This window comes from Ursus maritimus, unplaced genomic scaffold, assembly GCF_017311325.1.
Source record: "Ursus maritimus isolate PB19 unplaced genomic scaffold, ASM1731132v1 scaffold_1, whole genome shotgun sequence".
In the NCBI taxonomy this organism is placed as follows: Eukaryota; Metazoa; Chordata; class Mammalia; order Carnivora; family Ursidae; genus Ursus; species Ursus maritimus.
Window position 1 is genome coordinate 18,738,240 of NW_024423343.1, and position 27,603 is coordinate 18,765,842.

The 27,603-nt window shown below is 54.6% G+C and overlaps 3 protein-coding genes across 7 annotated transcripts; 2 read left to right on the forward strand and 1 right to left on the reverse strand.

Moving 5' to 3' along the window:
- The first annotated feature begins 60 nt into the window (after window positions 1-60).
- Window positions 61-6,393, forward strand: RNF25 (ring finger protein 25). 2 transcript variants are annotated; one of them, XM_008690463.2, is made up of 10 exons: window positions 61-172; window positions 2,478-2,552; window positions 2,799-2,901; window positions 2,992-3,059; window positions 3,152-3,221; window positions 4,369-4,440; window positions 4,538-4,681; window positions 5,038-5,130; window positions 5,417-5,551; window positions 5,754-6,393. In XM_008690463.2, the coding sequence occupies exons 1-10, from the start codon at window positions 132-134 to the stop codon at window positions 6,330-6,332; spliced, it is 1,380 nt and encodes a 459-aa protein (XP_008688685.1). In that variant the 5' UTR covers window positions 61-131; the 3' UTR covers window positions 6,333-6,393. The 2 variants fall into 2 exon arrangements, with proteins under 2 accessions (XP_008688685.1, XP_008688686.1); XM_008690464.2 differs by having other exon boundaries at window positions 5,041-5,130.
- Window positions 6,394-6,831: 438 nt separating this feature from the next.
- LOC103662759 (mitochondrial chaperone BCS1) lies at window positions 6,832-10,475 on the reverse strand. 4 transcript variants are annotated; one of them, XM_040640582.1, is made up of 8 exons: window positions 10,398-10,475; window positions 9,021-9,389; window positions 8,780-8,919; window positions 8,393-8,587; window positions 8,038-8,101; window positions 7,635-7,804; window positions 7,294-7,411; window positions 6,832-7,139 (listed from the first exon to the last, which is right to left on the reverse strand). In XM_040640582.1, exons 2-8 carry the CDS (start codon window positions 9,338-9,340, stop codon window positions 6,887-6,889), a joined length of 1,260 nt encoding a protein of 419 aa, XP_040496516.1. In that variant the 5' UTR covers window positions 9,341-9,389; window positions 10,398-10,475; the 3' UTR covers window positions 6,832-6,886. The 4 variants fall into 4 exon arrangements, with proteins under 4 accessions (XP_040496516.1, XP_008688689.1, XP_040496526.1 ...); XM_008690467.2 differs by having other exon boundaries at window positions 10,341-10,428; XM_040640592.1 differs by lacking the exon at window positions 9,021-9,389 and having other exon boundaries at window positions 10,398-10,461.
- A 41-nt stretch (window positions 10,476-10,516) lies between these two features.
- Window positions 10,517-27,592, forward strand: ZNF142 (zinc finger protein 142). The gene is made up of 10 exons (XM_040640612.1): window positions 10,517-10,767; window positions 11,034-11,181; window positions 12,712-13,026; window positions 15,525-16,124; window positions 17,229-17,396; window positions 18,320-19,144; window positions 21,080-21,257; window positions 22,001-24,926; window positions 25,452-25,557; window positions 26,706-27,592. Exons 3-10 carry the CDS (start codon window positions 12,747-12,749, stop codon window positions 27,173-27,175), a joined length of 5,553 nt encoding a protein of 1,850 aa, XP_040496546.1. The 5' UTR covers window positions 10,517-10,767; window positions 11,034-11,181; window positions 12,712-12,746; the 3' UTR covers window positions 27,176-27,592.
- The last annotated feature ends 11 nt before the right edge of the window (window positions 27,593-27,603 follow it).

Below are 27,603 nucleotides of genomic sequence, written 5' to 3' on the forward strand. Positions count from 1 at the left end.
CCCACTAAGGACCAGGAGTCTACGGTTGCCTAGAAACGGCCGCTAGCCTCCATGCCTCCCTCCCTCCTTTAACTTGCCGCCCCTGACTTCCCCGAGAGTATTTCCGGTTCCGGCTGTGGGCCGGAGAAGACATGGCGGCGTCTGCGTCGGCGTCTGCAGGGGAGGAGGACTGGTAACTTTGGGGGCATGGGCTTTGGCTGGCCGCCTGGATCCTGTCCGGGGGAGTTAGTAGTGGCCGCGGATGGTCCATACGGCGGGCTTGTGGGGCGGAGCGAGGGAAAAGGGATGCAGAGACGCTGACATGTCTTCTAAGAGAGCTTCTGTACTGGGAGCCCGAGGGTGGAGGGGCACTGATCTGATGGGAGAGGAGGCCGGATCTGCGCCGGCCGGGCCAGCTCGGGCTGCGCCTTCTCTGGCTCGATCCCCTCTTCTCCGGCCTCACTTGTCCCTTTCTCCTGAAGTGGATTTGCTCAGGGTCCCGGAGGATGCCTGCTTAACAGCTCTCCTCACCTCCCTTTCACCTCCTGGAACCGATGTCCTCCAGCCCCCTTTCCCCTTGGATCAAACTATTTCCGCCGAGGCTTTCCTCAGCCGTCTCCCTCCCCGACGGCACTAATGAGGACTATTGTCTGAATAAAGCTTTACACCTCACAAAAAGCTCTCCTAGTCCTTCTCTGAAGCATTCTCAACAAGAGACCAAAACCTGGAAGGACTCTGGGATTGGAAATAGGATAAATGTGGGTTCACTCCATATTTTATTAGCGTGTGATGCTGACCAGGCCACCTAGGCTCTGTGAGTCAGTGTCCTCAGATGTAAAAAAGTGGGTGTGGCATCTACCTCAGAATAGTTGAGAGGATCACGGTGGATTTGTAACATAAAAGCCTACTTTTTGTAACCAAGGTTAGGGTTGAGGGGACTAGATGAGGCCTGAAGAGGTACATCGATTGCTAAAAAGTACATAGTTATGATGAGGAATCGAGGTTATCTGACTCCGATGAATCTTATGTTTTTAGTACTAGGACATTATAGAATCCTCCTGCCGGCCCCTCCTTTTTGTCACCACCTTACCATCATCCCATTCCATACCTCACATCCAGGGCCCAAGTCACAGGTAGGGTGGGTGAGGTATTGAAGTGCCTGTTGATGGAGGTTAGGCCTCAGTGTTTTATTGATTCAGGGAGCCCAGCCAGTGTTGGCCTTTTTGAGACCATCTAGTCTCATGTTTTCACCTTGTTCAGGGGAACTTTTAAGATTCTGAGGAGACACTTTGAGCCATGGAGAGGGCAGTAGTGATTGCACAGCTAGCTTGTGGTGCTCTGAGACTCCCACACTTATGTCAACCAAAACTACTCCACAGTTTTCCATTTTATATTTTGAGGTGTCTAAGACTTAAAAAAAAAATTTGAGAACCAGTAATATATGGGCCATGCTAGGGCAGTCCTGCTCTTGTTAAAGAAAGAACAGTGACTATAAGAAAGGAAACCAAGCATGTGTCTTTACATGCATTACCTGGGTAGAGCTGTAGACTCAGCCTATCACTAATCTTCAATGGCTGTTTCTATAATTAAACATGTGTGTCCTCTCATTTACATCAGGACCACCAGATCCTGACCTAAACACGTTGATCTAGATCAACTAGATAGCAAGGGTGATAAATGCATTGAATACTAATTATATCCTTCCTTCTTTCCTTTTAAGGGAGAAGGTTATATACAAATAGGAGAAAAGAGAATATAGACTAGCTACTATGGCCAAGATATTATTAGGTACTTTACATAAACAACTTTTTATCCTCACACTAACCCTAGAGAGTAGGTGGTATTATCTATATATGGTAGACAGTGTGACTCAACCTCGGAGAGATACTTACTCAGATCATGTAGCTGGTAAGTGATTGGTACCTATTACTCCAAAGCTGGTGGTTCTTCTACTACATCACGGCCTTTATACCACCTCGGTCTCTTTTTCTGTTCAGATTGGTATCTCCTTTGAGTAGGCTTAGGGCAACTGATACTGGCAGTATGTGTAGACACTGGGATCCACGTGAATAATGGTGTAGGGAAAGCCAGGAGTGGTATCGGTAACCTTGATGTGAATCAATGGACATCTGATTTCTGGGTCAGAGAGATGGCCAACCAGCAACACGATGGAAGTTAAACAGGGAGTCAGGAAACCTGGCTCTGGTTCTAGTTCTGCCTCTGTTAAACTTTGATATTTGAGCTAGTCATTTCACCTTCCTGAGAATCCCATTTCCTCATCTGTTGACAAAAATGGCCCCTTAAACTCTGATTCCCATGCTTCCTACCTGGCCACTTGACAACTTAAGAAAACATACTTCCCCCATTTTTATGGAGGTTAGCACGAGCATGCACTCAGGCACATTGCCAGTTTTCTATAAAGCCAGCCCTCACGGGCTCTAGCAGGCTTTAACGGGGAGACCTATAATGGTGAGTCAATCTCCCCCCTGTCTCTCTAGGGTACTTCCCTCTGAAGTCGAGGTGTTAGAGTCTATCTATCTGGATGAACTACAGGTGGTTAAAGGAAACGGCAGGTACGTATTCAACTAGAGGTGGGCAGGAGTCCCCTTAGTAACGAGAGGATTCCACGCAGAATCCGTGAGCCTTGATTCAGAGAAAATGCTGTTCTCATGGAGACAAAGACGACTCCTTTAATCGCCCCCATAAGAAAGAGTCCAGTGCTCACTTCCTCCACCCCCTTTACTGTCTCACCCCCATCTTCCCTGGGCCTCAAACTTGTGCCGGGTCACATCCCTGGTCCCCACTTCATCCCCCCACAGATCTTCACCGTGGGAGATCTACATCACCTTGCACCCTGCCACCGCGGAAGACCAGGATTCACAGTATGTGTGCTTCACTCTGGTGCTTCAGGTCCCAGCACAGGTGAGGCCTCTGCTTTGTGGCAGCAAAGGGAGGAAGGGGAGAGGCCCTAGGGTGGAGTGCTTTAGCAGTAATGTTATTTTCTCCCACTAGTACCCCAATGAGGTGCCACAGATCTCTATCCGTAACCCCCGAGGACTGTCAGATGAACAGATCCACAAGTAAGTTGGGCTGGTCAGAGCAGGGGAAATGGGATACAGCTCGTCTGGTGAGGGGAGGGGGCAGGACTAATGTTTGCTTTGCCCTTTTCCAGGATTTCACAGGCACTGAACCACGTGGCCAACGCTGGGCTGGGTACTGCCATGCTGTATGAACTCATCGAGGTAAGAGGTGTGCTAGCTCAGGAAGCTGTGAGAGCCTTTTCTCTCAAGGGAGGTAGTGGGCCTAGAATCTTACATCTGGAGTCATTCATTTAGTTCTTGTTTAGGTGAGGCCTAAATCCAAAAAGAAAAGATTTTCGTCTGTTTCCAAGAATTCCCCTCAGAAGATAGTTCTATAGCTTCCCCAAGTGGCCTATGCTAGTATCTTGAAAAGGACTTTTTCTTTTTAATAAAACTTGGATATTCTTAATTCCATTCCAGTGCATTCTCTTGGCACTGCAACCAAAAGTAGCCAGAGATAGGAACCTTGCCTAGAGGGTTTCGCCACGAATGAACATTTGAAGGCTTGCCTGCCTTTGGAGCAGACTAAGAAAAAAAGTCCTGGTTCCTTTACTCAAGAGTTTCTCCCCTAATGAAGTTAACAACCCACAGGGACCACCCTGAGCTACAAGTTCACATACACAGATAACTTCTGTTGCTTGAGATTAAACGCACGCAATGAAGTACAGTCTTGTTTTCCTCAACTTTAAGTTTGGAAGAAAAATGTTCAGAAAAGAATGAAGGTGGGCGGCCTGGCGTCAGAGTGGGCTTAGACCACTGTAGTGCTTCTGAGGCCAGCCTCCACAACGCAGCTTTGAGCTCCGTGGAATTCCAGAGTATTCGCTATTCAAACAGCAGTGCACATGAGTTAGTTCTTAGCCCAGCTCGATGCCTTTGAGTTCTCTGTTGGGGTTGTCCAGCCTTGACTTTTTCTGAAAGCTGGCTCCAAGAACAGACTTTTTGGGGGAGTGATAATTGGGGGGGGGGGCTAACCAAGGAAGGCGTCCCAGAAGATAGGAGTGTCAACAGAACATTTGGTTCTCTCCGGGTGTATTATTTTCATTCCTGAGATGTATTAAAGGTGATTGAATGCGTGGAAAAACAATGAAATTGGATTTTGCAGCTGGGTAGATGTGGCGGGAGGGGCAGGGACATGGAGGATTGATTCCAGGCAGAGGGAGCCTCTCCAAGACAGAAACGTGTGAACACAAAGTACCACACTGGCTTGGTAGGACGTGGTCCTGCAGTCCCTCCTGGGAATGGTGGACAGGCTTTGTTCACAGTTCTTGCCCCTGCCTCCCTGTTTGAACAGTGTCTTCTCTCCTCTCAGAAAGGGAAGGAAATCCTCACAGACAACAACATCCCCCATGGCCAGTGTGTCATCTGCCTCTATGGTTTCCAGGTGGGTTTCTCTCTTGGGACCTGAGGTCAGCTTGGGACGGGCAGTGGAGGGCTCACGAGAGCTCTGACGCCATACCCTATGTCCGTCCTCCCTTCAGGAGAAGGAGGCCTTTACCAAAACACCGTGTTACCACTACTTCCACTGCCACTGCCTCGCTCGGTACATCCAGCACATGGAGCGCGAGCTGCAGGCTCAAGGCCAGGAGCAGGAGCAGGAGCGGCAGCATGCCGCAACCAAGCAGGTCAGCTCGCCGGGCCCTGCGCTCACCCTGCGCTCACCCCGGACTCACACCCTTTTCTGTCCCTCTGTGGCAGTGACTCTTCACCTTCTTAGGGTCACAGATACCTTTGAGATTAACAAAAGCTCATCTCTGTCCAGAAAAAGGGGCGTTCTTATATACCCATATACACATTGCATGCAGTTTCAGAGTTCCCAGACCTCTAGGGAGGCAGCCCCTGCCCTGTCCTGCTTCCCTGCTGAACCGTATGCCAGGGCCCTCCGTCCCCGCCCTGTGCGGATTAGGCTGGCTGACGGGGTTGGGCAGCTGGTGAGCACCAGCGCTGGGAAGCAGGGCTGTGATCTCTCCTCTATTTTTAGAAGACAGTCGGTGTGCAGTGTCCGGTATGCAGAGAGCCCCTCGTGTATGATCTTGCCTCACTGAAAGCAGCCCCCGAACCCCAGCAGCCCATGGTAAGGGGGACTCCCTTCTCATCTGAGCCAGGAATAGGGGCATTCTCCAAGGCGGGAGGGATGGCATCTTGTCAGCCTCGAATGGGATCTCTGGAATTGGGCTTCCCCTGCCTGGGACCTCTCTGCAGAGCTGCAGCCCCCACTAGGCTAAGGATTTAGGAGCCCAAATCTGAGGGACAAACCCGAGAACCTCATGCAGATCTCCTGAGGCAGTCCTGAAAGAGCAGGGGTTCGAGTCTGCCTTCTCTCTACTTTTTCCCGGGTCCTTCTGCTCCCTCCCCTCCAGGAGCTCTACCAGCCCAACGCGGAGAGCTTGCGCCAACAAGAAGAGCGCAGGCGGCTCTACCAGAGGCAGCAGGAGCGGGGAGGCATCATTGACCTTGAGGCGGAGCGGAACCGGTACTTCATCAGCCTCCAGCAGGTGAGGGAAAGCTTTCTCACTCCCCCCTTACTGCCACCTACCTTCCCACCAGCACCCCTCTGCCATGGCCCTAGGGTGAGCTTCGTTCTACCGTTGAGGTTACAGGCTGATGGTGGTCAGCCGCAGTAGTGAGCGAGGGGCCTGCACTTCCCTGCTGTAGGGAACTACATCTCCCTCACTGCATCTACTCACTTCTTTCTAGCCTCCTGCCCCTGTGGAGCCTGAGTCGGCTACAGATGCCTCCAGAGGATCCCACCCGCCCACTGCCCTTGCCACAGAACTGTCCACCTCATCAGCTGCCCAGCCCCACCTGTCGGCTCCTCTGCCTGTGGCCTCCCAGTACACGTGTGAGAAGATTCCGGGGCCTGGGCCAAATCAGCAAAGGTTGGGCGAGACCCAGAAAGCTATGCTAGATCCCCCCCGGGCCAATCGAGGCGCCTGGAAACAGCCTGAACGGAGGCACCTAAAGGGAGGGGAGTGCCATGCCCACAAAGGTACCAGTGACACCCAGGAACTGCCACCTCCTGAGGGGCCCCTCAAGGAGCCCATGGACCTAAAGCCAGAACCCTGTAGCCAAGGGGTTGAAGGTCCCCCCCAAGAGAAGGGCCCTGGCAACTGGCAGGGTCCCCCACCCCGCAGGACTCGGGACTGTGCTCGCTGGGAGCGCTCCAAGGGTCGGACACCGGGTTCTTCCTACCCCCGCCTGCCTCGGGGTCGGGGAGCCTATCGTCCTGGTACTCGAAGGGAGCCCCTGAGCCTGGAATCTGAGGATGGTTCCTAGCGGTACTGTGGGGGGCAGGGATTTGGGGGGGCAGGGGGGGCAATAAAGAGATTTGGCCTTGTTTGGCTTTCTTTGCTTAGTGGCACCTGGCCTGTACAGTAGGGCTCTTTCTGAATTTCTAGCAAGACTGGAGCGTGGCAGAACAGCCCCAACTTTGCTCTGAAGTCCCATTTTCCCAAGAGATCAGGGTCTGAATAAAGGCAGGTCTGACATCTCAGCTCATGTGCTGGGTTTCAGGAAAACTGGTAGATGCCAACATTTCAGCAGAACGTGTGGGAATGTAACTTGCACACACCCACTGCGTATACATCCACATTTTTACACATACACATTTTTTTAAAAAATTGAATGCCTTTAGACGGGAGACTGTACTTCCCTGTCTGCCATAGTGTCTCTTCCAGCTCTGCCTCAGCTGATCCCCCCAGCACTTGCCTCTGTGGATGCCTGAGAGCCCCTGCTTTTTACTTAAAGACCAGAATGGGGAGGTCAGAGACCACAGTGGTGCAGCAGGTGTTTATTGAGCTAGAGGAAGAGAGCGGAGCACAGCCTGCCCGTCACGTCCTCACAGACTCAGCGTTGTGAATTGCCCCTGCAGGGTCATTTTTATACAGCATGAAGTAGCCCTGTACCTGGGCAGGGCTGATCTGAGTTGTCACTTGAAGCACGCGTCCTGCAAAGGCCTCAGCCAAGGAAGGTGCTTGCCCTGGATAGAACCTCTGGAACATCTGGGTCAGCTGCCAGTGTGAGCAGTAGCCCACGTACTCCTTCATGTCTACTCGTCCAGGGCGTATCAGGGCAGGGTCCAGCCTAAGAGGACAAGGCAGCAAAGGCAGAGTCACAGGCCCAGGTACCACGAGTACCCTCCCAGAAATGACAGTCCCTCCAGATCCCCTGATCCTCCCGAGGTGCTGAGGGGGTGAAGTCTTGCCTCACAGCCTCAGAGGGCCTCGCCCCTTCTTACCTGTCAACATGGTTGGTGGTCATGAACACAATGCGTGCCTCAGTGGATGCCACGCCATCCAAGGCATTGAGCAGTCCGCTGAAGGTGAGGCGACCTAGACCTTGGTACTTGACTGGGTCTAGAGGAAGGCAGAGAGAAAGCGCGGCTGGTCATGACCCTGCTTAAACCCTCTACTCCCCACCACATTCCTTAACAGATGAGCGCCTCTTGTGGACTCCTGTTGCCAACCCTCCGTCAGCCCTCTGGATTTCCACTTTCTTTCACCGCTCCTCACTTACTCCTTTATCTCATTTACCTTCATTTAGAAATGCTGCCCCTTCCCTCAGACTCCCCTCACTTACTCTCTGCCGCTAGGTCTCGGCTAAGAAAGGCTGCATCCACGTCCTCCAGAAGCACCAGGCTCTGTTGCGGGGCCACGCTCAGCAGGTGGTTGAGCCGGTCATCGGAGAGGCTGGAGTCCGTAAGACTCAGGAGGCAGATGCTGTGCTCCAGTTCCCCAGCCAGGGCTGTGCTATGGAGGATGGGAGGAGAGAAGGTGGGCAACCTGTGAATCCGTTCTTGGGCCCAAATGCTTGTCCTCACCATCCTGGGTGGGTCTTAGAGACCTAACCCTTCCATCACCCGATCGCTTCTCATGTCCCACATTTATCCTGTTCCCTGGTCCCCACATCCCACTCCCTTTCCAACCCCACAGCCTATTTTTTCTCCAGTTTATGGATTAAGAGAAAATATAACCCTACTCACATAAAACTGCTTTTTCCACAACCAGGGGGCCCATAAAGCAGGTAGCCACGTCTGTAGGGAATGCCTAGGAATACAACCAAGAGGATCAAGACCTAAAATGAATTCATGCACTCTACCCCCAGTGTCCACATTCATTCCCAACCTTGCCCCCTGGTGGCCTGATGACCTTGGTATGGGAAGAAATCACCCCCCATGGCAATTTTTCTTTCCCCTTGATCTCTGGGAAGTGGGCTAGAGCTTTATAGTCCTCCCCCCACCCACCCCCCCTGCCGTCTGGCCACCGAGACCAACCTGTTTCGCCCTGCTCTGACACCACATCAAAAACAGCCTGGCCAAGACCCCAGCTGCTGCTCACCTCTGTCAGTGTACCACTTGGGGTTATCAATGAATTCCCGGACGTCTCTGACAATTCGATCAGCCAGACCCTGTCCTAGAACCACAGAATTCAGTGGCCGCCGCCGGCGTGGATAGCCAAAAGGACGCCATTCAGAGCCCATGGCTGTGTACATCACCGTCTTCCCTTCCTCCTGCTGCAAGGCCAGCTCTCGAGCTGGGGGGGGGGGGGCGATAAGACAAAGCCAGTAATGCCTCTTTGTCGTGCAATTAGGCAGAGCTCTGCCGAAACAGCTTCCCTCTTAGTCCCCTGGGCTCAGATTCTCCTCTCCAAGCTTCCCTTGCTCTGATGTCAAATGCCCCCATCCTTGCAACCCTCCACGTAAAGTCAGCCTGTGCCATCCCACACCTTCCTCCAGGATGTTGAAGAAAACCTTTCGGTCAGTGCCCAGAGCCGTGAAGGTGACAGATTCCCAAGGGGTTCCTGTCTGCAGGTCTATCATCTGCATCTCTCGGCTTCGTTCCACTCGGATCCATTTCCCCTGATACCTGAATAAAAATGGTCAAGGCGGAGTGAATGAATGGGTCAAATCCAGCTCCCCTCATTCTCCTTTTCTACTCTTTGAGCCCATCCTGGTTCCCAACCTTACCAGATAAAATGGTTTCCAGGGCTGGGGACAAATTCAAACTTAGTGGAGATACGCCCACTCTCATGCTGGAGGTACGAAGTCTCAACACTGAGGTGCTGAGTACGGGTACTGTGGCGAGTGAGCCAGCTAAGCAACCAGGCATAGCTTCGGTCTCGAGCAGGGACTTCCAGTGTGATCATGTAATGGCGCCGGAATGCCACCAGGCCCAGTTGGGCACCCTTCCGGGCCAGGGCCAGGGCTGTGCCCACACCCACAAGCCCAAATCCAGCCCCAAAGTAGGGATTGTCCTTCAGGGCCAGAATAAAGTCTGAGAGGGGCATCTTGAGAGGGAAACACGGAACCTTACAGGCTCTGAGGTATTTTCAAAACCTGGGGGTGGGGAGCAGTGGAGATGGGACAAAGCACAAGATTAGTTTAGAAACTGGACTCCGCAATTCCTCCTCACCCTTGCCCCCTCCCTCCCGCAGAAGCCAGCTGCAGGAAGGACAGGTCAGTGCTACCGTGTCTTTCAATATCCTCTGTGGGGAGGAGGAGGTACTGGAATGCAGGAGCTGAGACTCCGCGATAAATGTCCTTCAAATACCCTGTCCTTTACATGCTCAATTGCTAATATCCTGTTAGCCCTTTATTGCCTCCCAACTAAACTGCCTCTTTAAAATTTATTTTAGTTCTTGAAATGTCATCTTAATGGGTCTCTCCACCTACTGCTTCACCAAATTGCTACACAGGTATCCAGAACGTTCTTCATAAAGTCCACTTCAATCCTATTACTCTCATGACCTCCAATGGCTGGCTCTCCAACAGATCCTTGAATTAGGTAAAAATTCCTCTGCCAGGTACTCAAAACCTTCCACAACACGGCGCCTACCTATCTTTCATTGCTTAGGCCCCAATACTCCCTGTTGTACAAATATGCAAACAACCTTCTCCTTGCTCAAGCAGGTCTCTTTACTCGGAATGCCCATTCTAATTGATTCCTTCCCTCTCTCCAATCGAAGATCTGTCCATTTGCTGCTTCCTCCACGGAGATTTTTCCCGAATTCCACCCCCCACCCCCAATAAAACGTGACCTAGTCAAATTCTAGAGATCCCGAGGGATAGGAGGCTACGTCGTTTCTAATACACCTTCCCGGCCCCTGCCACTTTGCGCGGCGCGCAGGGGGCACGCGGGGCGGTGAACTGACAGCCGAGACCACCGCCGAGGCTCAGAGTAGAATCCAGAATGCCAAAATACCTATGCATGGAAGGCCACAGACAAAGCCCTTCCCCCTCCCGGCCCTTGTAGGACGCCCAGAAACCCCTGCCGAACACCCTCCACACCCTGGCTCGCGCCTCCGGCGGCGTGGTCTGGAGCAACCCGTCACTCCGCCCCCTTACCGCCATGACTCTCTGGCCCTCCCTCTCAATGGTTTCAGCCCTGCACACTTGAGGGAAGTGCCGCTCGGCCCCGCCTCCGCGTTCCTTCACCTACTTCCCGCCACACCCACCCAGCGGGCCGTGCCGCTCTGCCCCACAGCTCTCGATGGTACTCTTTGCGCTTCTCAGTCGGGGGAAGAAGCAAGGGGAAACGCCGGGGAAAACCATAGAGAACCCCGCCGGCCGACGAGGGAAGAGAGAGCGGCCTCCATCGGCCCGAAGTCCTGGAGGCGGCTGGGCCGGAGGCGGTCGCACAAAGGGAGTCCCGGGAGGCCGCTCCAGCGGCTGGAGGACCATAGAGACGCAGCTCCCGCCCGCCCTGGGCCGGGAGGTGAGTGAGCGGCTGCCGGGCGGGAAGTAGTAGGGGGTGCGTGTGGAGCGGGCCGGAGGCAAAAGTTTCTCGAGCCGCAGGATGAGGGTGGGCCTGGGCGGCGGGACCCCTCGGGAGGAGGTGCTGAAGGGAGCACGCCGACGATCGGGGCCCCGGCGCATCACAGCGGCAGTCCTGGTGCCCCATCCGCGTCACTGCTCTGGACCCCGCCCGGTTACCCGCTGCCTCTCATCAGGACCGTAATCATGACGATGCTCCATCCCAAGCTTTGCAGGTTACAAAACGGCTTTCCCATTTGCTGGCTCTTGTGATTCTCGCTCCCGCCCCACGTTGTGGACGCTGTCATCACCTCCACTTTACAGATAGGAAAGCTGAGGCCCTGGGAAGCGAGGTTACTCTGTCTGCGGCCACACGGTGAGTCAGAGCCGAAAGGCAGGTGGAAACCCGGGTGCCTCGGGTCTCATTCTTTCCGCAGGCCCTCTCTCCACCTTAATTTGTCCTTTCTCTTCCTCAATGCCTGTGCCCCAAAGATAGGCTCATTTCTCCTCTTCTGACTACCGGTCTCCCACCTCACCCGCCTTCCAGCGGCTGAAGGTTCAGGTTCTCCACCTACACCGACCTAGTCCTCCCCCGCAGAGCGGTGATAATATTCAGTAAGTGGAGGCTGTGGTTTCCAGAGAACCCTCTGACCTCGGAAGTGCACTTCCCAGCTACCTTCTGAATCCCCTGAGCCAGGGTTTTGAGTTGCAGGATTTTCACCTGCAGCCTGATTTCCTAGTCCTAAGCCCTCACCTGAGGTGCATGACTCAATTTCATGAAGCGATTACCGTCGTTCTTATACATTACTAATTATTCAGCTTCAGCTAATGTTAGCCCTGGATAACAGGATATGCAGTTTAGTTGCCATTCATTTCTCCATTGTGTTCTAGTGTTGTCAATATGAGGCTGTAGTCAGTGAGTTTGATATTTTTTCACGTGGGTTGCTTTATACCTAAGGAACCACTGGTTTGTTATCTTTGTAGAAATCTGGCTTTCTCTGATGCATCTCCGTGTCTTCAGTTCTTCACTAGAATCTCATCTGTCTGACTTGCATAGATGTTGTGTTTGTGTTCAGTGAAGTGGTAATGTCAGTTAATTGCACCCAGAAAGCTCCAAGTCTAGGGAGGGAGATTGATAAGTAACAACGGTGCCGTGTGACAGAGTTTCTGACAGAGCTAGGTACAAGGTGCCATTGGGACCCCACAAAGAGTAACTTCTATGAACAACGTCAAGAAGCCTTCATAGCCAAAATGACATTTGTGTAGATTCTTAAAGGACGGGAGTTGGAAAGACAGATGAGAGAGATGGAGAAGGGGAAAAGGTCCATCTGATGGAGAGAGAGAGAGAGAGGGAGGCATGTGTGAGGGTATGGGAGCAAAAGAGGATGTGGTGAGCCTGGGGAGTGGCAGCTCATTGATATGGCTGGGTCAGAGGTCTGTTAAGGAGCGAGGTGGAAGATGAGCCTGGAGAGGTCAGCAGGGCCAGATCCTGAAGGACGGGCTTTAGACCCATACTAAGGAATAGTGAGATCACAGTATGGTAAGAGGGGAAGGGACCTCTGAGATCCCTTGGCCCCAGTTTTGTTGCAGATAAGAAAACTGAGGCCCAGATTGCTTAATGATTTCACCAAGGTCACTTAGCTCCAAGAAACATAACCTTCAGTCTTTAATATATTGGCCAAAACTTATTGGCTCTCTCCTAATGCTGATCCCTATTAGCATCTGTTTACTTTTTGTTCTGAACATTGTTGTAAAAAGAAAACTTCTAGGTTAGCTAGGTGTGGCATGCTGCCATGCAAGGAAATGCGTAAGTGGGCAAGCACTGGGCCATGCCCCCACACCAATGGGAAAGAAAGTGAGATTTCTAACTCTGTTTTGTTCGGTTTCTCTTGCATTGGCTTATCAGCACATAAGGAGACCACAGAACACCAGTCAGTGGTGATGACAGATCCCGTGTTGGACTCACAGCCAACCAACAACACTGGGGAGATGGATGGACTGTGCCCTGAGCTGTTGCTGATCCCCCCATCTCTCTCCAACCGTGGAATCCTGGAGCCCGTCCAGAGCTCCTGTCCTGCTGGGAGCCCCACACCTTTGCCTGCTGACCCAGGCTGCCTGCTGGTAGAGGCCACAGCAACCGAAGAGGACACAGGGAACATGGAGATCATTGTGGAAGCTGTAGCTGGAAACCTGTCCCCAGGTGCTCCCGGAGAGACCCCAGGTACCAACACAGTCACTAGCAGTCACTGGGACAATCAGCTCTGAGGTTTTGGCTGTGCTATTTTTGACCCTTCTATATAAATACGATGAGAACACAAGGTAGCATCTTATTTTTATTCTTAGAGATGTTGTCATTTGATTTGCAGTTGGTGAATGTTGATTGAAGGCTGGCAGGGTGGTTCACAACATGGTACCAAGCTCTTGGCAGAGTCTATCCCTGCAAGGACTTCATGTCTGCTAGGCAGGAATCCAGAAGGGAAGACCTTTCTGACACCTCCACCCAATCCTTAAGCCTATAGCATATCGACCCTCCCACTCAGGAACTGCAGCCAGGGATTAGGCAAAAGGCCCAGTGTCTCTACCTCCCTGGGCTTGGCAGGGCTTCCCAGAGGTAATCTGGTATTTCCTTGCCCTAGTTTCTTGTGTGTAACATACGTAACTCATCCAAGGCATGTTGTCAAGAGTGGGAGTTGAGCATTTATATTTATGCTAGAAAAAAGATTCTCCCCTTTATTCTTCCCATATCTACAACTTCTTATTTTTAGGTAACTTCCCCGTTGTTAACTGCCATCCTCCGGCTACAGTTGTCACAACTTCTCTTGGCAATGTAGTATGGTGACAACGAATCCTGGGAAAGATTAGCTAATTTGATTAGCATAGAGTGTTTCTAAGCTCCTGTGTGGTGAAGCAAATAATAAAGAACAGACATGGGGAAAACATTTGCAATATATAAGGAAGAATTAAAATCTTTATTTTTTTTAAAGATTATTTATTTATTTATTTATCGGAGACAGAGAGAGATAGCAAGATCAGAGAAGGAGGGAGGGGCAGAGAGAGAGGCAGGCTCGCTGCTGAGCAGGGAGCCTGATGTGGGGGCTCCATCCCAGGACCCCAGGATCATGACCTGAGCTGAAGGCAGCCGCTCATCCAGCTGACCCGCCCAGGCGCCCTGAGTTAATCTCTTTAAAATTCAAAGAGCTCCATAATAAGAAAAAGAAAGGGTGTTTTTTTTTTTGAAAGAGAAAAACCTACATGCAATTCCCTAAAGAAGAATAAAAATAGTCAGTTGCCATAAGAAGGGTTAATCTTACTAACACACAAATAAATTCCAGTTAAAAATAATTATGAGGGGTGCTTGGCTGGCTCAGTTGGAAGAGCATGTGACTCTTTATGTCCGGGTGTGCGTTCAAACCCCATGTTGGATGTAGAGATTACTAAAAAAAAATAAACTTAAAAAAATAATAATAATTATGATATGCCATGATCTCAACTTTGGCAAAAATTAAACATTTTTAGTAATACTTAGCATTGGTGGGAAAACAGATACTGTCTTATAGCTTACGGAAAGTATAAATTTAGCATAATCTTTCGAAGGTCAATTTATCTACATAAAAAATTTGAAAATATGCGTACTCTGACCCAGTAATTCCATTTCCAGGGCTCTGTCCTCTAGAAAGTGCTCACACGCGTGCACAAGAACACAGGGGTAAGGACGTCTAGAGCAGCCTTATTTACAAGGGTGGCAAATAACCCAAATGTCCATCAGTAAAGGCAAGACCTCATTTTGACCTGTCCATGCTTGGAAGTACTGTGAACTGGACAGAAAAATATTAGATTTAAAGGTACTCATTGAAAAAAGTATCTGATCCACAGCAAGTGGGGAGGAGGAAGGGGAAGCAAATTGCAGAGAAATGCCTTAGAAAGGCCTAAAACAATATAGACCAAATGGGGTGTGTAAGGGTGGGATTGGTTATTCTTTCTGTAGGTGCATCCCTGTCATTTGAATTGTTGCACTGAATTTTTATTTAAACAAAGAAATAATAAAGAGAAAAAGAACCACCGGAGTAGATGTGACACAGAGCTGGGCTGGAGTCATGGCTTTGCCATGAATGAGCGCAGCCGCCCTAACCTCCCAGAACTCGGGGTCCCTCTTCTCGTAGGGCAGCTAGAGGACCAAGTGAGTGTTTCCTAAGCCTTTCTTTATCAGGGTCCTGCCCATTGCTTAAGAAATGGCAGTGATTACCATGAACAGGATTTGGGTCTTTTGAAAATGGATGTTCTCCATTTTATGAATTACTGTGCCTTTGAAACAAATCTCTTTACCGAATGTGAAAAGGAACACCTTGTCATTTAAACTGCAGATATTATCCCCAGATTGTCATTTTCTTCTTTTGAGAGTTCCCGATTTTTCCTTTGGGCAAAGCATATTGCCTTTTCTTAATGCTTTCTGGACTTGGTTAATGCTTGGTTAATTCGTTTAGCAAATGTTTACTAAGTACCCGTTTTATGCCAAATATTGTGCTACATACTGGAAATCCAGATACATATGCAGATAGACTGTCCCTGACCTTACAGGACTTACAGTCCAGGTAGAAGACTTAAGGTCCATCTCCACCCCACCAATATTAAAAGATTCACCTACATTTTATATTAGGAGCTAATGCCTATGAGTTTCGTTCCATCTGATTCCGTGCCTTTCTGTCGGTCCTCTGCCTGCAGGTGTCCTGGTAAAGGTGGTGGAGGTGTACTTCTGTGAGCGCTGTGAGCAGAGCTTCGCAGAGCCCACTCTGCTGGCCCTGCACCAGTGCACTGAGACCCTCATACAGCCTCTGCAGGGCCTTTCTGGCCACCCGTGCTCTGTAGAGCTGACCCCCAGCAACCTCACTCTCTCTGGCCCTCTGCAGAGCCAGGGCCCACCAGATAGCCCCCTGCCGTGTCCCGTGTGTAGACAGGAGTTTGCCCAGCCCCAGGCCCTGAAGAGCCACTTCAAGAGTCACCGGGGCACTCCGGACACCTTCTCCTGCCCAGAGTCTGGCTGTGCTTTCTCCGCGCAAGATCGCAAGGGTCTGCAGCACCACCTGAGGCAGGCCCACACCGCGGTTCCTGTGCCGTGTTCTTTCCGGGGCTGCCCCCTGCTCTTCGGGAGCCAGCAGGGCATGGAGCTGCACCGGCAGGCCCATTACCCTTTCCACTGCAACCATTGCAGCTTCATGGGCTCCAACGTCAAACTCTTCCGGCAGCATCAGCGGAGCCACGGGGCCGGGACGCAGGGAGAACTGTCTGCCCAGCAGGGTCTTCCATCCCAGGAGCTGCTGCCAGGTATGAGGCCAAGGCCAGGCAGCCCCTTGCCTGGAACGTAGCCACAGTCAGTCCCGTAGGAGAGGCAGTTGGTTCCAGTGCCATGATCGTGTGCGTGAACGCAAGGGGCTCTGGAGCAGTGGCTTAGCAGGACAGAATTACTGATTGACATGGGAAGGCCTCTCGAAACCTTGGGCCAGTCAATATATGAGACAAAGAGGAAGTCTTTGTCCATGACAGTGAGTGAGATTTGACTTTGGCGACACTGTGGCCTTGAAGTTATTGACTATTCTTTCTTGATTCGTTTCAGAACTTTCTGAGGGCAAAAGCTGAAATGTTCATCAGTGGCTGTAGCCACTGGTAGAATGCTTGTAGACTTCCTTTTAGAGCCAGTGGGATTGGGCCAGAGAAGCTGGAGTTATTTTAAAAAGAAGCCTTCGGCGGGGGTGGGGTGGCGCTTCACTGATGCTTCCTCCTCTTGGTCTCAAAAAGAGGGCATGGGGTGAATAGAGGAGAAGGAGGATGAAATTCGGCTGGGAGAGGCCAGGATTCTGCTGAGAGACCTAGGCTTGCTAAGACTGGTTGGTGCTCTGTTCCCGAAGAGAAGAGCCCTCTTTCCTGGGAAATCATCCTCCGTCTTTGCCTTATTGAAGCAACTGTGTCTGTGGGGGTAGAAGGGATGGATCGGAGGGGACAGGGTGTGACCCTGAATTGCTGAGTTAGGCTTCTCAGTAGAGCAGTTTAGAGGTCCAGCTATGTGCAGCTGCACTGAGCCACCAGCCATTAGCCCTGGGGACCTGAGCCAGGGAAGTGCAGCCTACCCATGCTGTACCTCCCAGCCCCTTACCGCCCACTGCAGTGATTTCAAACCCCTTGTCTTCGAGGGGTCTGAGGATGGCGTTATCTGAGGTTTGATTTGCTTTAGGTTTGGAGCATTAATGATAGCGTAGCTCCTGGTCTCCCTCTCCCTGTCTTGAGTGCTAATAAATGGGCAGACCTAGAATCCAAGTCCTAGATTCTCTTACACTAAATGGGGAGGGGGTGGGCCTGCCAGCCAGAAGGAGTACAAGCAGTCACTGCTGTCGTCGGCCCCTGTAGACATCATCAAGTTTTATGTGTCTTCAGCTCCCAAACTGCCCCCTAGAGAGGGAGCGCCGTCAGGACAAGCGGATACGCCCTTGCCCAGGCAGGAGTCAGCGGACGAGGAGGACGTGGAGGAAGAAGAGGAGACTGGCGCTCCGAAGGACACCCAGAAAACCCTGGGGAAAGGCCAGGGGGCTCAGCAGTTAGAAGGTAAGGACGTGGTTGGGCTTGAATATCTTGGTGGTGGGGAGGAATGGATTGTGGAGAGTCTGGCATTGAGGCTCTGGGGTTTGGTTTTCTGGGCTTTGGTTCATTGCCTTTTGTTCTTAACCTTCCACTTTGACACGTCTAGTGGGAAAATGATAAATGCATAAAGACAGTAGAAACAGAGTAGGGGTAAACAGTTTGCTCTCCTGGGCTGGTTTTCCTCAGGCAGAAAGCTCTTGTGCAGGGAACGAGAAGGTGATATTCATCATACAAGATGGCAGACGTTACTGGTCAGCAGCCTGTCTTGTCTGGCATTGGGCCCACGAAGATTTTACTTCTGAACCCTTGCTTCCCAGTTTTCCAGCTCACTAGAACAACATTTGAAATGCATCCATCCCACAGGGAGCCCGTTTACTGTCAAGTGAATAAAAAAGATCTGATTGTATTTATGACCAGTTCTCTGTGATCTAGAACTCAGTGAACTAGTGTTTGGAAGCAGGAGTACTTGACCTTCTTCTTGTCCCTTCTGCATACTCGGTGCGTTTCTTTTCCTTCCAACCAACCCTGCTGATCCCACTGCCTACCCCCATGAACAAGGGCCGGAAGAACAAGAATGCTTCATCCAGATTGCTCTCTTGAGCAGCTCTAGACAAAGGCTTAGGAATAGTAGGTGGCTGGGTAAAGCACTCCAGATGGGTCTGCAACAAGGTCAGAGAAATCCTCGTGACTTTGCTTCTTTCACTACTTGAATTTCTCGTCTCTTTTTGGAGACGACCCTGAGATGCTATTATGAGAGTTCCCGGAGAGAAAGGGGAAAGGCCGCGTAATGTAGTGTCTGGGCACACGGTGGTTCTGCCGCTACCTGGCCAGCCCCTGACCTATCAGAGCATCTTGCTGTCAACCGTCTCTGCCTTTCCCTCTCCCAGGGGATGCAGCTTCTGGCCCCGAGTCCCTCTTCAAGACCCACATGTGCCCGGAATGCAAGCGCTGCTTCAAGAAGCGGACGCATCTGGCGGAGCACCTGCACCTGCACTTCCCGGATCCCAGCCTCCAGTGCCCCAACTGCCAGAAGTTCTTCACCAGTAAGAGCAAGCTCAAGACCCATCTGCTGCGGGAGCTGGGCCAGAAGGCGCACCACTGCCCGCTGTGCCACTACAGCGCTGTGGAGAGGAACGCGCTCAACCGCCACATGGCCAGCATGCACGAGGACATTTCCAACTTCTACTCGGACACTTACGCCTGTCCTGTGTGCCGGGAGGAGTTCCGCCTCAGCCAGGCCCTGAAGGAGCACCTCAAGAGCCACACGGTGGCGGCCGCAGCGGGGCCCTTGCCCCTTCGCTGCTTTCAGGAGGGCTGCAGCTACGCGGCCCCCGACCGCAAGGCCTTTGTCAAGCACCTGAAGGAGAGCCACGGCGCGCGGGCTGTGGAGTGCCGCCACCACTCCTGTCCCATGCTCTTCGCCACAGCCGAGGCCATGGAGGCGCACCACAAGAGCCACTACGCCTTCCACTGCCCGCACTGTGACTTTGCCTGCTCCAACAAGCACCTGTTCCGCAAACACAAGAAGCAGGGCCACCCGGGCAGCGAAGAGCTGCGCTGCACCTTCTGCCCCTTCGCCACCTTCAACCCCGTGGCCTACCAGGACCACGTGGGCAAGATGCACGCCCACGAGAAGATCCATCAGTGCCCTGAGTGCAACTTCGCCACTGCCCACAAGAGGGTGCTCATCCGCCACATGCTGCTGCACACCGGTGAGCCGCCCCCCACCCCTGCAGTAACCGGCCGTGTTGTCACACGAGCCCTGACAGTGTGCGAGACTCGTGAAGGGCTCCGCGTCCGTTGTGTTATTGGACCCAGTGTTCCTAGAGCTAAGTCTACCATTCGTAGTTTACAGACGAGCCTTACAGTGAGTGTCACTTGTCTAGTAAAATGGTCAAGCTAGGATCGGAGTCCAGGCAGCCTGAGCCTGGGCTGTGACCACAGTGCCGCTGTGTCTCCCCCTTAAGGCCGTGTGCAATTCTGCCTACCCTCGGGCGGGCTTGGAGGGGTCGATACCCAGCCTGTTAAAGCAAAGAAACCCAGACCGGGAGAGATCCCTTCCTTTGCGATTCAGGTTTTGAGAACGTGCTTTGAGAGATGGGGGGGCGAGGACACTGAGCCGTCCACACTCGGGAAAGCCTTGGCAGCCGACTCAGACCCTTAATTGGTTGCCAGCATTATACTGATGCTTTGGCAACCATATTAGGCTTCCTGTTACAGCATCATCCCATTCGTGATCTCTAGGCAAGCATCAGTGGGGTGACAAGACATTTTTTAAAAAATCTCATCAAAGACTCTAGTTTGGGAGGACAGCTTTTAGGCAGCTTGGGGCAAAGCCATTGTTTCCATTGATAAGTTCATTTCTGTGCATGCCTTAGTCACCACATCTCATTTTTCTGAGGCCCTTCATAAAACCTCCCATCTCTACAGTGCTCTTTAGTTCGCCAGGTTCTTTTGTATTATCTCATTTAATGCGTAGTAACAGTCTTGCAAGGAAGGCAGGTAAAGGAGAGAAACTGAACATTTAAATGGCCCATTTTGGGATCACACAGCTAGTATTAGAACCAGAGCCAGAACACCTTTTCGCTTGCCTTTCACCACAGGGAAGCGGGCTGAGCGGGTAGGCAGGGATCACAGGGAAGGGTCCTGAAGGAATGTGCCCCCAGCTTCTTGCCCCATTCCATGGACAGCTCTTCCCTGAGTTCTTGCTGGGCACTGCTGAGGACTTTGGGACGTCTCGTTTAATCTTCTCACCAGCCATGAGCAGTCAGTATTTTTGTTGCCCCCCTCTTTGGAGACAAGGAAACGGAGACTGAGAGGGGTTACGTGACCCATCCACGGCCTCATAGTAGTAGTAAGCTGGGATCTGAACCGCCACTTCATAGCTCTGGGTTTCTCTGTGCCTCAGCTTCTTTCTCTGTAAAATGGGGCAGTCCTAGCACCTGCCTCATAGGGCTGTTGGGAGGAGTCAGTAAGAGGGGGCATTTTTTTTAAGATTTTATTTATTTACTTGTCAGAGAGAGAGCACAAGCAGGGCGAGTGGAAGGGAGAGGGAGAAGCAGGCTCCCCGCTGAGCAGGGAGCCCGACGCGGGGCTCCATCCCAGGATCCTGGGATCATGACTTGAGCCAGAGGCAGATGCTTAACTGACTGAGCCACCCAGGCGCCTCAAGAGGGACATTTTTATAAAGTGCTCAAAGAGGGGCACTTCCTAATGCACGTTCTGTACGTGTTTGCTATTAATATCTTTATTAACGTGTTGGACTCCAGAGTCCCAGGTTCTTAACCACTATGTTGTATGGCCTAATTTTTTCTCCAAAACTGGAGGGAATTGGGGTAAGTGGAACAGTTGGCCGTTAGTGCCAACAAGGTCTACAGCAAATCCAGGTAGACTTGCAAGCTGGTTTTGTAAAGCACGGTCTTCACCGCCCCCCCCCCCACCCCCGGCTTCCCCCGTGTCGGAGCGGAGGAGAGGGCCGGGCAGCAGCACTGACTGTTGGGAGCCACCCCTCGGGCGGCGCGGGAAGCTTTCACTCCCACTTGTCAGCCGTGCAAGCTTGCGGGTTGGGGGATGATCTGTGTGCTCACTCGATCTGCGTCTGACCCGTGTTTCCTCCCCTCCCACCCCTCCCCCCACTCGCACGGAAGGTGAGAAACCTCACAAGTGTGAGCTCTGCGACTTCACGTGCCGAGACGTGAGCTACCTGTCCAAGCACATGCTGACCCACTCCAACACCAAGGATTACATGTGCACCGAGTGCGGCTACGTCACCAAGTGGAAGCACTACCTGAGTGTGCACATGCGGAAGCACGCGGGGGACCTCAGGTACGAGCGCGCGCGCCCCCGCCCTAGCCCAGGGCGCGGACGCTCCGCTAGCCTCCTCTTGAGCTCAGCGTGCTCTCCTGGCCCCAGCGCGACTCCTCCTAGTGGCCCTCTCTGCTCCTCTCGTCTCCGTTCTGGTGCCCGTAGCCCCGTCTGCACGGGGAGAGCTCTCTGGGCTCAGCGAAGGGAGTACAGACCCAGAGTCCAGGCCTAGCCCTGAAGGTGTCCCTTAAGCTCTCAGAAGTCCAGGCCTGGCAAAGTCAGGAGACAGCACTTGGGACCCCAGCCCTAGCCATGTTCCCCATCCAGGCAAGCTCCCCTCTGCCCTGCGGCCCGGCTGGCCAGGGGGTCTCTCCTGAGCTTTCACGCCTCTGTGGGAGAATGGGATCTAGGCACAGAAACCTGCCCTGTGAGGCCACAGCCTGGCAGCTCCTTCCGAGGCCACGACGGGTGGCTGCTTCATGCGGTCTGCCCTGTGGGGAGCAATGTAGAGTAGGGGTTTGAGCACAAGCCCCAAAGCTGGCTCTCTGCCCTTCACGTCCTTTGTACCCTGAGGCACGTTAGTAACCTCTGAGCTTGAGTCGCCTCCCTTGGGAGTAGATGCTATGTCGTGAGACAGCGGCAGGGAATGAGTTAGATGACACGAGTGCCACACTGAGCAGAGCCTCGTGCACAGGAAGTACTTACGGGCTGGTTACGAGAGATCGAGCATGGTGACTTTGCTGTCCCTCCCCCCCCCCCACCAGATACCAGTGCAACCAGTGCTCCTATCGCTGCCACCGGGCCGATCAGCTGAGCAGCCACAAGCTGCGCCACCAGGGCAAGTCCCTGATGTGCGAGGTGTGCGCCTTCGCTTGCAAGCGCAAGTACGAGCTGCAGAAGCACATGGCCTCCCAGCACCACCCGGGCACGCCGGCCCCGCTCTACCCCTGCCGCTACTGCAGCTACCAGAGCCGCCACAAGCAGGCCCTGCTGAGCCACGAGAACTGCCAGCACACGCGCCTCCGTGAGTTCCGCTGCGCCCTCTGCGACTACCGCACCTTCAGCAACACCACCCTCTTCTTCCACAAGCGCAAGGCCCATGGCTACGTGCCTGGCGACCCGGTGTGGCAGCTCCGCTACGCCGGCCAGGAGCCGGAGGGGGCCAGGCCGTGCCCGACGCCCCCTGCCGCCTCCGAGCCCTCGGGCCAGCCGTCCGCCCCACCTGAGGGCCCAGACCGGGCCCCTGGGCCTGTGGCGGAGCCCCCCTCGGACCCGGCCCCACCAGAGACCAGTGAGGAGGAGAGCGCCGGGAGGCAGGATGGCGGGGAGGTTCCGCAGGGGGACGACCTGGTCGGCAGCCCCAGTCCGGCGGAGGTCGAGGAGGGTGGCTGCACGCTCCACCTAGAGGCCCTGGGGGTAGAGCTGGAACCTGTGGCTGAGCCACCCCTCGAGGAGATCGCTGAATCCGCGCCTGTGGCGTTCAGGCCCCTGGAACCCTCAGGGCCCCTGAGACTGGAAGGGCCAGATGGAACTTTGGCAGAGCTGTCTACCGTGGAAGGTGCTGGGACGTCTGGCTTGGGTGCTGAAGAAGAGCCCGTTCTGGAAAAGCCAGTCCCTGAGGCCCCTCAAGATCCCCCTTCCTCAGAGGAGCCCCCTGACAGCTGGGCGGGGGCCTTCAAGGCCACTCTGCCTGCTGAGAGTGCTCCCCTCCCCCAGTTCCCTGAATCGGAGTCCTTACTCAAGGCCCTCCGGAGGCAGGACAAAGAGCAAGCCGAGGCCCTGGTCCTGGAGGGGCGCGTTCAGATGGTAGTGATCCAGGGCGAGGGCCGGGCCTTCCGCTGCCCTCACTGCCCGTTCATTACCCGCCGGGAGAAGGCCCTGAGTGTGCACTCCAGGACGGGGTGCCAGGGCCGCCGAGAACCCCTGCTGTGCCCCGAGTGCGGGGCCAGCTTCAAGCAACAGCGAGGCCTTAGCACCCACCTGCTGAAGAAGTGCCCTGTCCTGCTCAGAAAGAACAAGGCTTTGCCCCAACCGGGTTCACCCCTCCCTCTGCATCCCCTGCCCCCGGGCACCCAGGTCTCCGAGGATGCAGAAGGTGGAAAGCCCCCACCTGCACCGTTAGAAGTAGAGCTAGTGCTTCCCAAAGATGCTGCTCCTGTGCTTCCCAGGGAGCCGGAAGAAGTAGAGGAGCCTCCTGGCACCCTCAGCGTCTCCGCAGCGCGCCCTGCAGGAAACACCTCACCCGCAGAGACCCCTGAGAAGTTCCACTTCGAGCAGGGCAAGTTTCACTGCAACTCGTGCCCCTTCCTGTGTTCTCGGCTCTCCTCCATCACCTCACACGTGGCCGAAGGCTGTCGGGGGGCGCGTGGCGGGGGAGGAAAGCGAGGGGCCTCCCACACCCCGCCCGTTGCCTCCCTCCTGAGCCACGGGGACGCTGCCTCCCTAAGCGGTGGGAGTGCAGAGCGCAGCCCCGGGCCTGGGGACGCAGCTCTGGTTCCCAAGCAGAAGGGGGCTCGCTTCTCCTGCCCCACCTGTCCCTTCAGCTGCCAGCAGGAGCGGGCCCTGAGGACTCACCAGACCCGCGGCTGCCCCCTCGAAGAGTCTGGAGAGCTGCACTGTGGCCTCTGCCCCTTCACGGCGCCTGCGGCCGCCGCCCTGAGGCTCCACCAGAAGCGGAGGCACCCCGCCACGGCCCCAGCCCGCGGGCCCCGGCCCCCCCTTCAGTGCGGGGACTGCGGCTTCACCTGTAAGCAGAGCCGCTGCCTGCAGCAGCACCGGCGGCTCAAGCACGAGGGAGTGAAGCCGCATCAGTGCCCGTTCTGTGACTTCTCCACCACCAGACGCTACCGGCTGGAGGCCCATCAGTCCCGACACACGGGTGTGGGCCGCATCCCCTGCAGCTCCTGTCCGCAGACGTTCGGCACCAACTCCAAACTGCGCTTGCACCGGCTGAGGGTCCATGACAAGACGCCCACGCACTTCTGCCCGCTCTGTGACTACAGCGGCTACCTTCGCCACGACATCACTCGCCACGTGAACAGCTGCCACCAGGGCACCCCCGCCTTCGCCTGCCCCCAGTGCGAGGCCCAGTTCAGCTCCGAGACGGCGCTCAAGCAGCACGCCCTACGCCGGCATCCCGAGCCGCCCCCCGCGGCGCCGGGCTCCCCGGCCGAGGCCGCCGAGGGCCCCCTGCGCTGCCCCCGCTGCGGGCTGCTGTGCCCCAGCCCGGCCAGCCTGCGAGGACACACCCGCAAGCAGCACCCGCGGCTGGAGTGCGGGGCCTGCCGGGAGGCCTTCCCCAGCCGGCCGGCCCTGGAGGAGCACCGGCGGCGGCGGCACTTCAGCCACCGCTGCCAGCTCTGCGACTTCGCCGCCCGGGAGCGCGCGGGCCTGGTCAAGCACTACTTGGCGCACCACGAGCAGGCGGCGGCGGCGGCGGCCCCGGAGGGCGTGGGGGCCGGCCAGCCCCCTCTGCGCTGCCCCTTTTGTGACTTCACGTGCCGCCATCAGCTGGTGCTAGACCACCATGTGAAAGGGCACGGCGGCACCCGGCTCTACAAGTGCACCGACTGTGCCTACAGCACCAAGAACCGGCAGAAGATCACCTGGCACAGCCGCATCCACACGGGGGAGAAGCCCTACCGCTGCCACCTCTGTCCCTACGCCTGTGCTGACCCCTCCCGCCTCAAGGTAAGGCCGGGGGCCACGCGGGCCAGGCATGGAAGGCAGCCGGGCTGTGGAGGAAACTCCCTGCGGTCTCCGTCAAGCCCCTTCACGTCTCCAAGCCTCAGATTCCTCCCCTGTGAAAGAGGGGGTGATACTTCCTAGGGTTGTTGCAGAGATGAAATTCCATTGGACGCGCTTGGTCTGCGACAAAGGCATGTCATAGTTCGGTGGGGTTCTAGATAATAACGGCCAGCATTTATAGAGCACTTACTGCATGCCGGACGCTGTAATTTTAATCCTTGCAAAACAGGAGCTATAGTTACTTCTGCCGTTTCTCATCTTAGAGATGACTAGACTGAGAGTTGGGGGCTGAGCCCCCAAAGGCACAGGTAGGAAGTGGCAGCGTGAGATGGGGCAGAGCAGGAGGCAGGCCCGGTGGGTCAGGGTGGCGTGGGAGCGGCCAGACCGGGGCGCCCACTTGGTGACAGGAGTACGGCTAGGGTGGGAGCACCTCCGTTGAGGACCGTGCTCGGCTCTTCCCTCCTCCAGTACCACATGCGGATCCACAAGGAGGAACGGAAGTACCTGTGCCCCGACTGTGGCTACAAGTGCAAGTGGGTCAACCAGCTCAAGTACCACATGACCAAGCACACAGGTGAGTCTGCATGGTTTGGACGGGCCCAGTGGGGTACCCCCCCACTCCCGGCACACCCAACCTCCCTGAGTTGGCAGATGTCCTTACTCCGATTCAGGGTGCACATTGGGGGCCAGAGGGGTGGTTAATGGCCAGAATAGCTTCCCACCCCACTGAAGACCTATGAGAATCAGAAGAGAGGTGAGCCTGAGGGCCTGGGCCTGGGTACTTTCTAAAAGCTTCCCTGCTGACCGTGGCACTAGGCCATGCACCCCCACTGAGAACCCCCCCAACACAAATGTGGGACCGGCAGAGGTCTACTTAGTCCTGCAGACACGATGGAACTTTTAGGAGTAATGAGGAGAACATGAAAGGTTCACCTGTTTTAACATCTTTTATTCTCTTGGGTATGGAGTCCATGAACCATAGGTGCTCAGAAAACGGCTAATGATGGCGTGCCTGTATTATGCGTCGGATCCCCTCGTGTCAAGGAAATAACCAGATGCATTTCAGGGCGCTCTGCATCTGTGAAGGCCACTCTCTTGCCTCTACCCCTTCCTTCTTTTTTTTTTTTTTTAAAGATTTTTATTTATTTATTTGACAGAGATAGAGACAGCCAGTGAGAGAGGGAACACAAGCAGGGGGAGTGGGAGAGGAAGAAGCAGGCTCCCAGCAGAGGAGCCTGATGTGGGGCTCGATCCCAGAACGCCGGGAGCACGCCCTGAGCCAAAGGCAGACACTTAATGACTGTGCTACCCAGGCGCCCCTACCCCTTCCTTCTTAAGCATTTTCTTTTACTTTTTGAGTTGAACAAGGAGTTCTGTTTAAATGGATTCCCAAGTTCCATGAGTATGCCATGATCGAAAGGGGGGTTGGAGTTTCCCATTTGGAAACCCTGTGATATTTGAGTGAGTATACACTGCTGTCAGGTGGCTGTTCAGGGGCCCAGTTAGTATCAGCTTGCATCGAGCGCTCATTGTACACAAGGGGCTGTGTTGGGAGGAGGGCACAGAAACGTCAGACGGGGCTGGAACGTTCCATAGACGCGATCATGAGTCAGCTTGCTGCTTGTGTCGTGTCCCAGGATCACAGTGACTCCTGGGCCCACTAAACATTGCCCCGCCCCCTTCGGTAGTAATTTTGTTCGTTGGCCCTGCCCTGTCCTGTAGGACTGAAGCCATACCAGTGTCCCGAGTGTGAGTACTGTACCAACCGGGCCGACGCGCTGCGCGTGCACCAGGAGACCCGGCACCGGGAGGCACGGGCCTTCATGTGTGAGCAGTGCGGCAAGGCCTTCAAGACCCGCTTCCTGCTGCGCACCCACCTCCGCAAGCACAGCGAGGCCAAACCCTACGTGTGCAACGTGTGCCACCGTGCTTTCCGCTGGGCCGCCGGCCTGCGCCACCACGCCCTCACCCACACCGACCGCCACCCCTTCTTCTGCCGCCTCTGCAGCTACAAGGCCAAGCAGAAGTTCCAGGTGGTGAAGCACGTGCGCCGGCACCACCCCGACCAGGCCGACCCAAACCAAGGAGTGGGCAAAGACCCCACCACCCCCACCGTGCACCTGCATGACGTGCAGTTGGAGGAGCCCGGCCCTCCTGCTCCTGCCGCTCCCCCAACCGGACCTGAGGGCTGAGAGCTTGCCCCACGTCTGGGAGGGTGTGGTCTGAGACGTGCAGACTGGAAGCAGAGCTCGCCTGGGGCTCGGGGCCTACGGAAGGGCTTGCTCCGAGGTGCCCGGGTGGCCGGAGGCCTCCAGGGACTCCGGCTGTAGTACTGACGTTGATGGCCATATAAAAGAGTGACATGGACCACAGGTGGACTTCTGGTTGAGGCACACTGTGTTTCTAACCCGTGAGTTCCTGATTCCTTCATCGCTCCCCCAGAGTCCCTGGCTCTAAGACCTTGGTTCTACCCACGCTCTCTTTCCCTTCCTCCTTCCTCTGTCAAGCCCTGTTTTCTTGCCGCGCCCTCAGAACAGTTGTATCTAACTGCATGTGCTGTCCTGCCTACTGCTGTCTAAAGCATGTTAAACAGAGTGGTTACCAGCTTACCGACGCGTCC

Excerpts from the sequence above, each read along its gene's own strand:
- RNF25 (XM_008690463.2), top strand. The coding sequence starts at position 132 with ATGGCGGCGTCTGCGTCGGCGTCTGCAGGGGAGGAGGACTG. Across the intron at positions 3,222-4,368 it reads TGCTGTATGAACTCATCGAG|AAAGGGAAGGAAATCCTCAC; the intron begins GTAAGAGGTGTG and ends CTCTCCTCTCAG. Across the intron at positions 4,682-5,037 it reads AGCATGCCGCAACCAAGCAG|AAGACAGTCGGTGTGCAGTG; the intron begins GTCAGCTCGCCG and ends CTCTATTTTTAG.
- LOC103662759 (XM_040640582.1), bottom strand. The coding sequence starts at position 9,340 with ATGCCCCTCTCAGACTTTATTCTGGCCCTGAAGGACAATCCCTACTTT. Across the intron at positions 8,920-9,020 it reads CCTGGAAACCATTTTATCTG|GTATCAGGGGAAATGGATCC; the intron begins GTAAGGTTGGGA and ends ATTTTTATTCAG. Across the intron at positions 7,140-7,293 it reads ACCACCAACCATGTTGACAG|GCTGGACCCTGCCCTGATAC; the intron begins GTAAGAAGGGGC and ends TTGTCCTCTTAG.
- ZNF142 (XM_040640612.1), top strand. The coding sequence starts at position 12,747 with ATGACAGATCCCGTGTTGGACTCACAGCCAACCAACAACACTGGGGAG. Across the intron at positions 24,927-25,451 it reads CTGACCCCTCCCGCCTCAAG|TACCACATGCGGATCCACAA; the intron begins GTAAGGCCGGGG and ends TCCCTCCTCCAG. Across the intron at positions 25,558-26,705 it reads CCACATGACCAAGCACACAG|GACTGAAGCCATACCAGTGT; the intron begins GTGAGTCTGCAT and ends CCTGTCCTGTAG.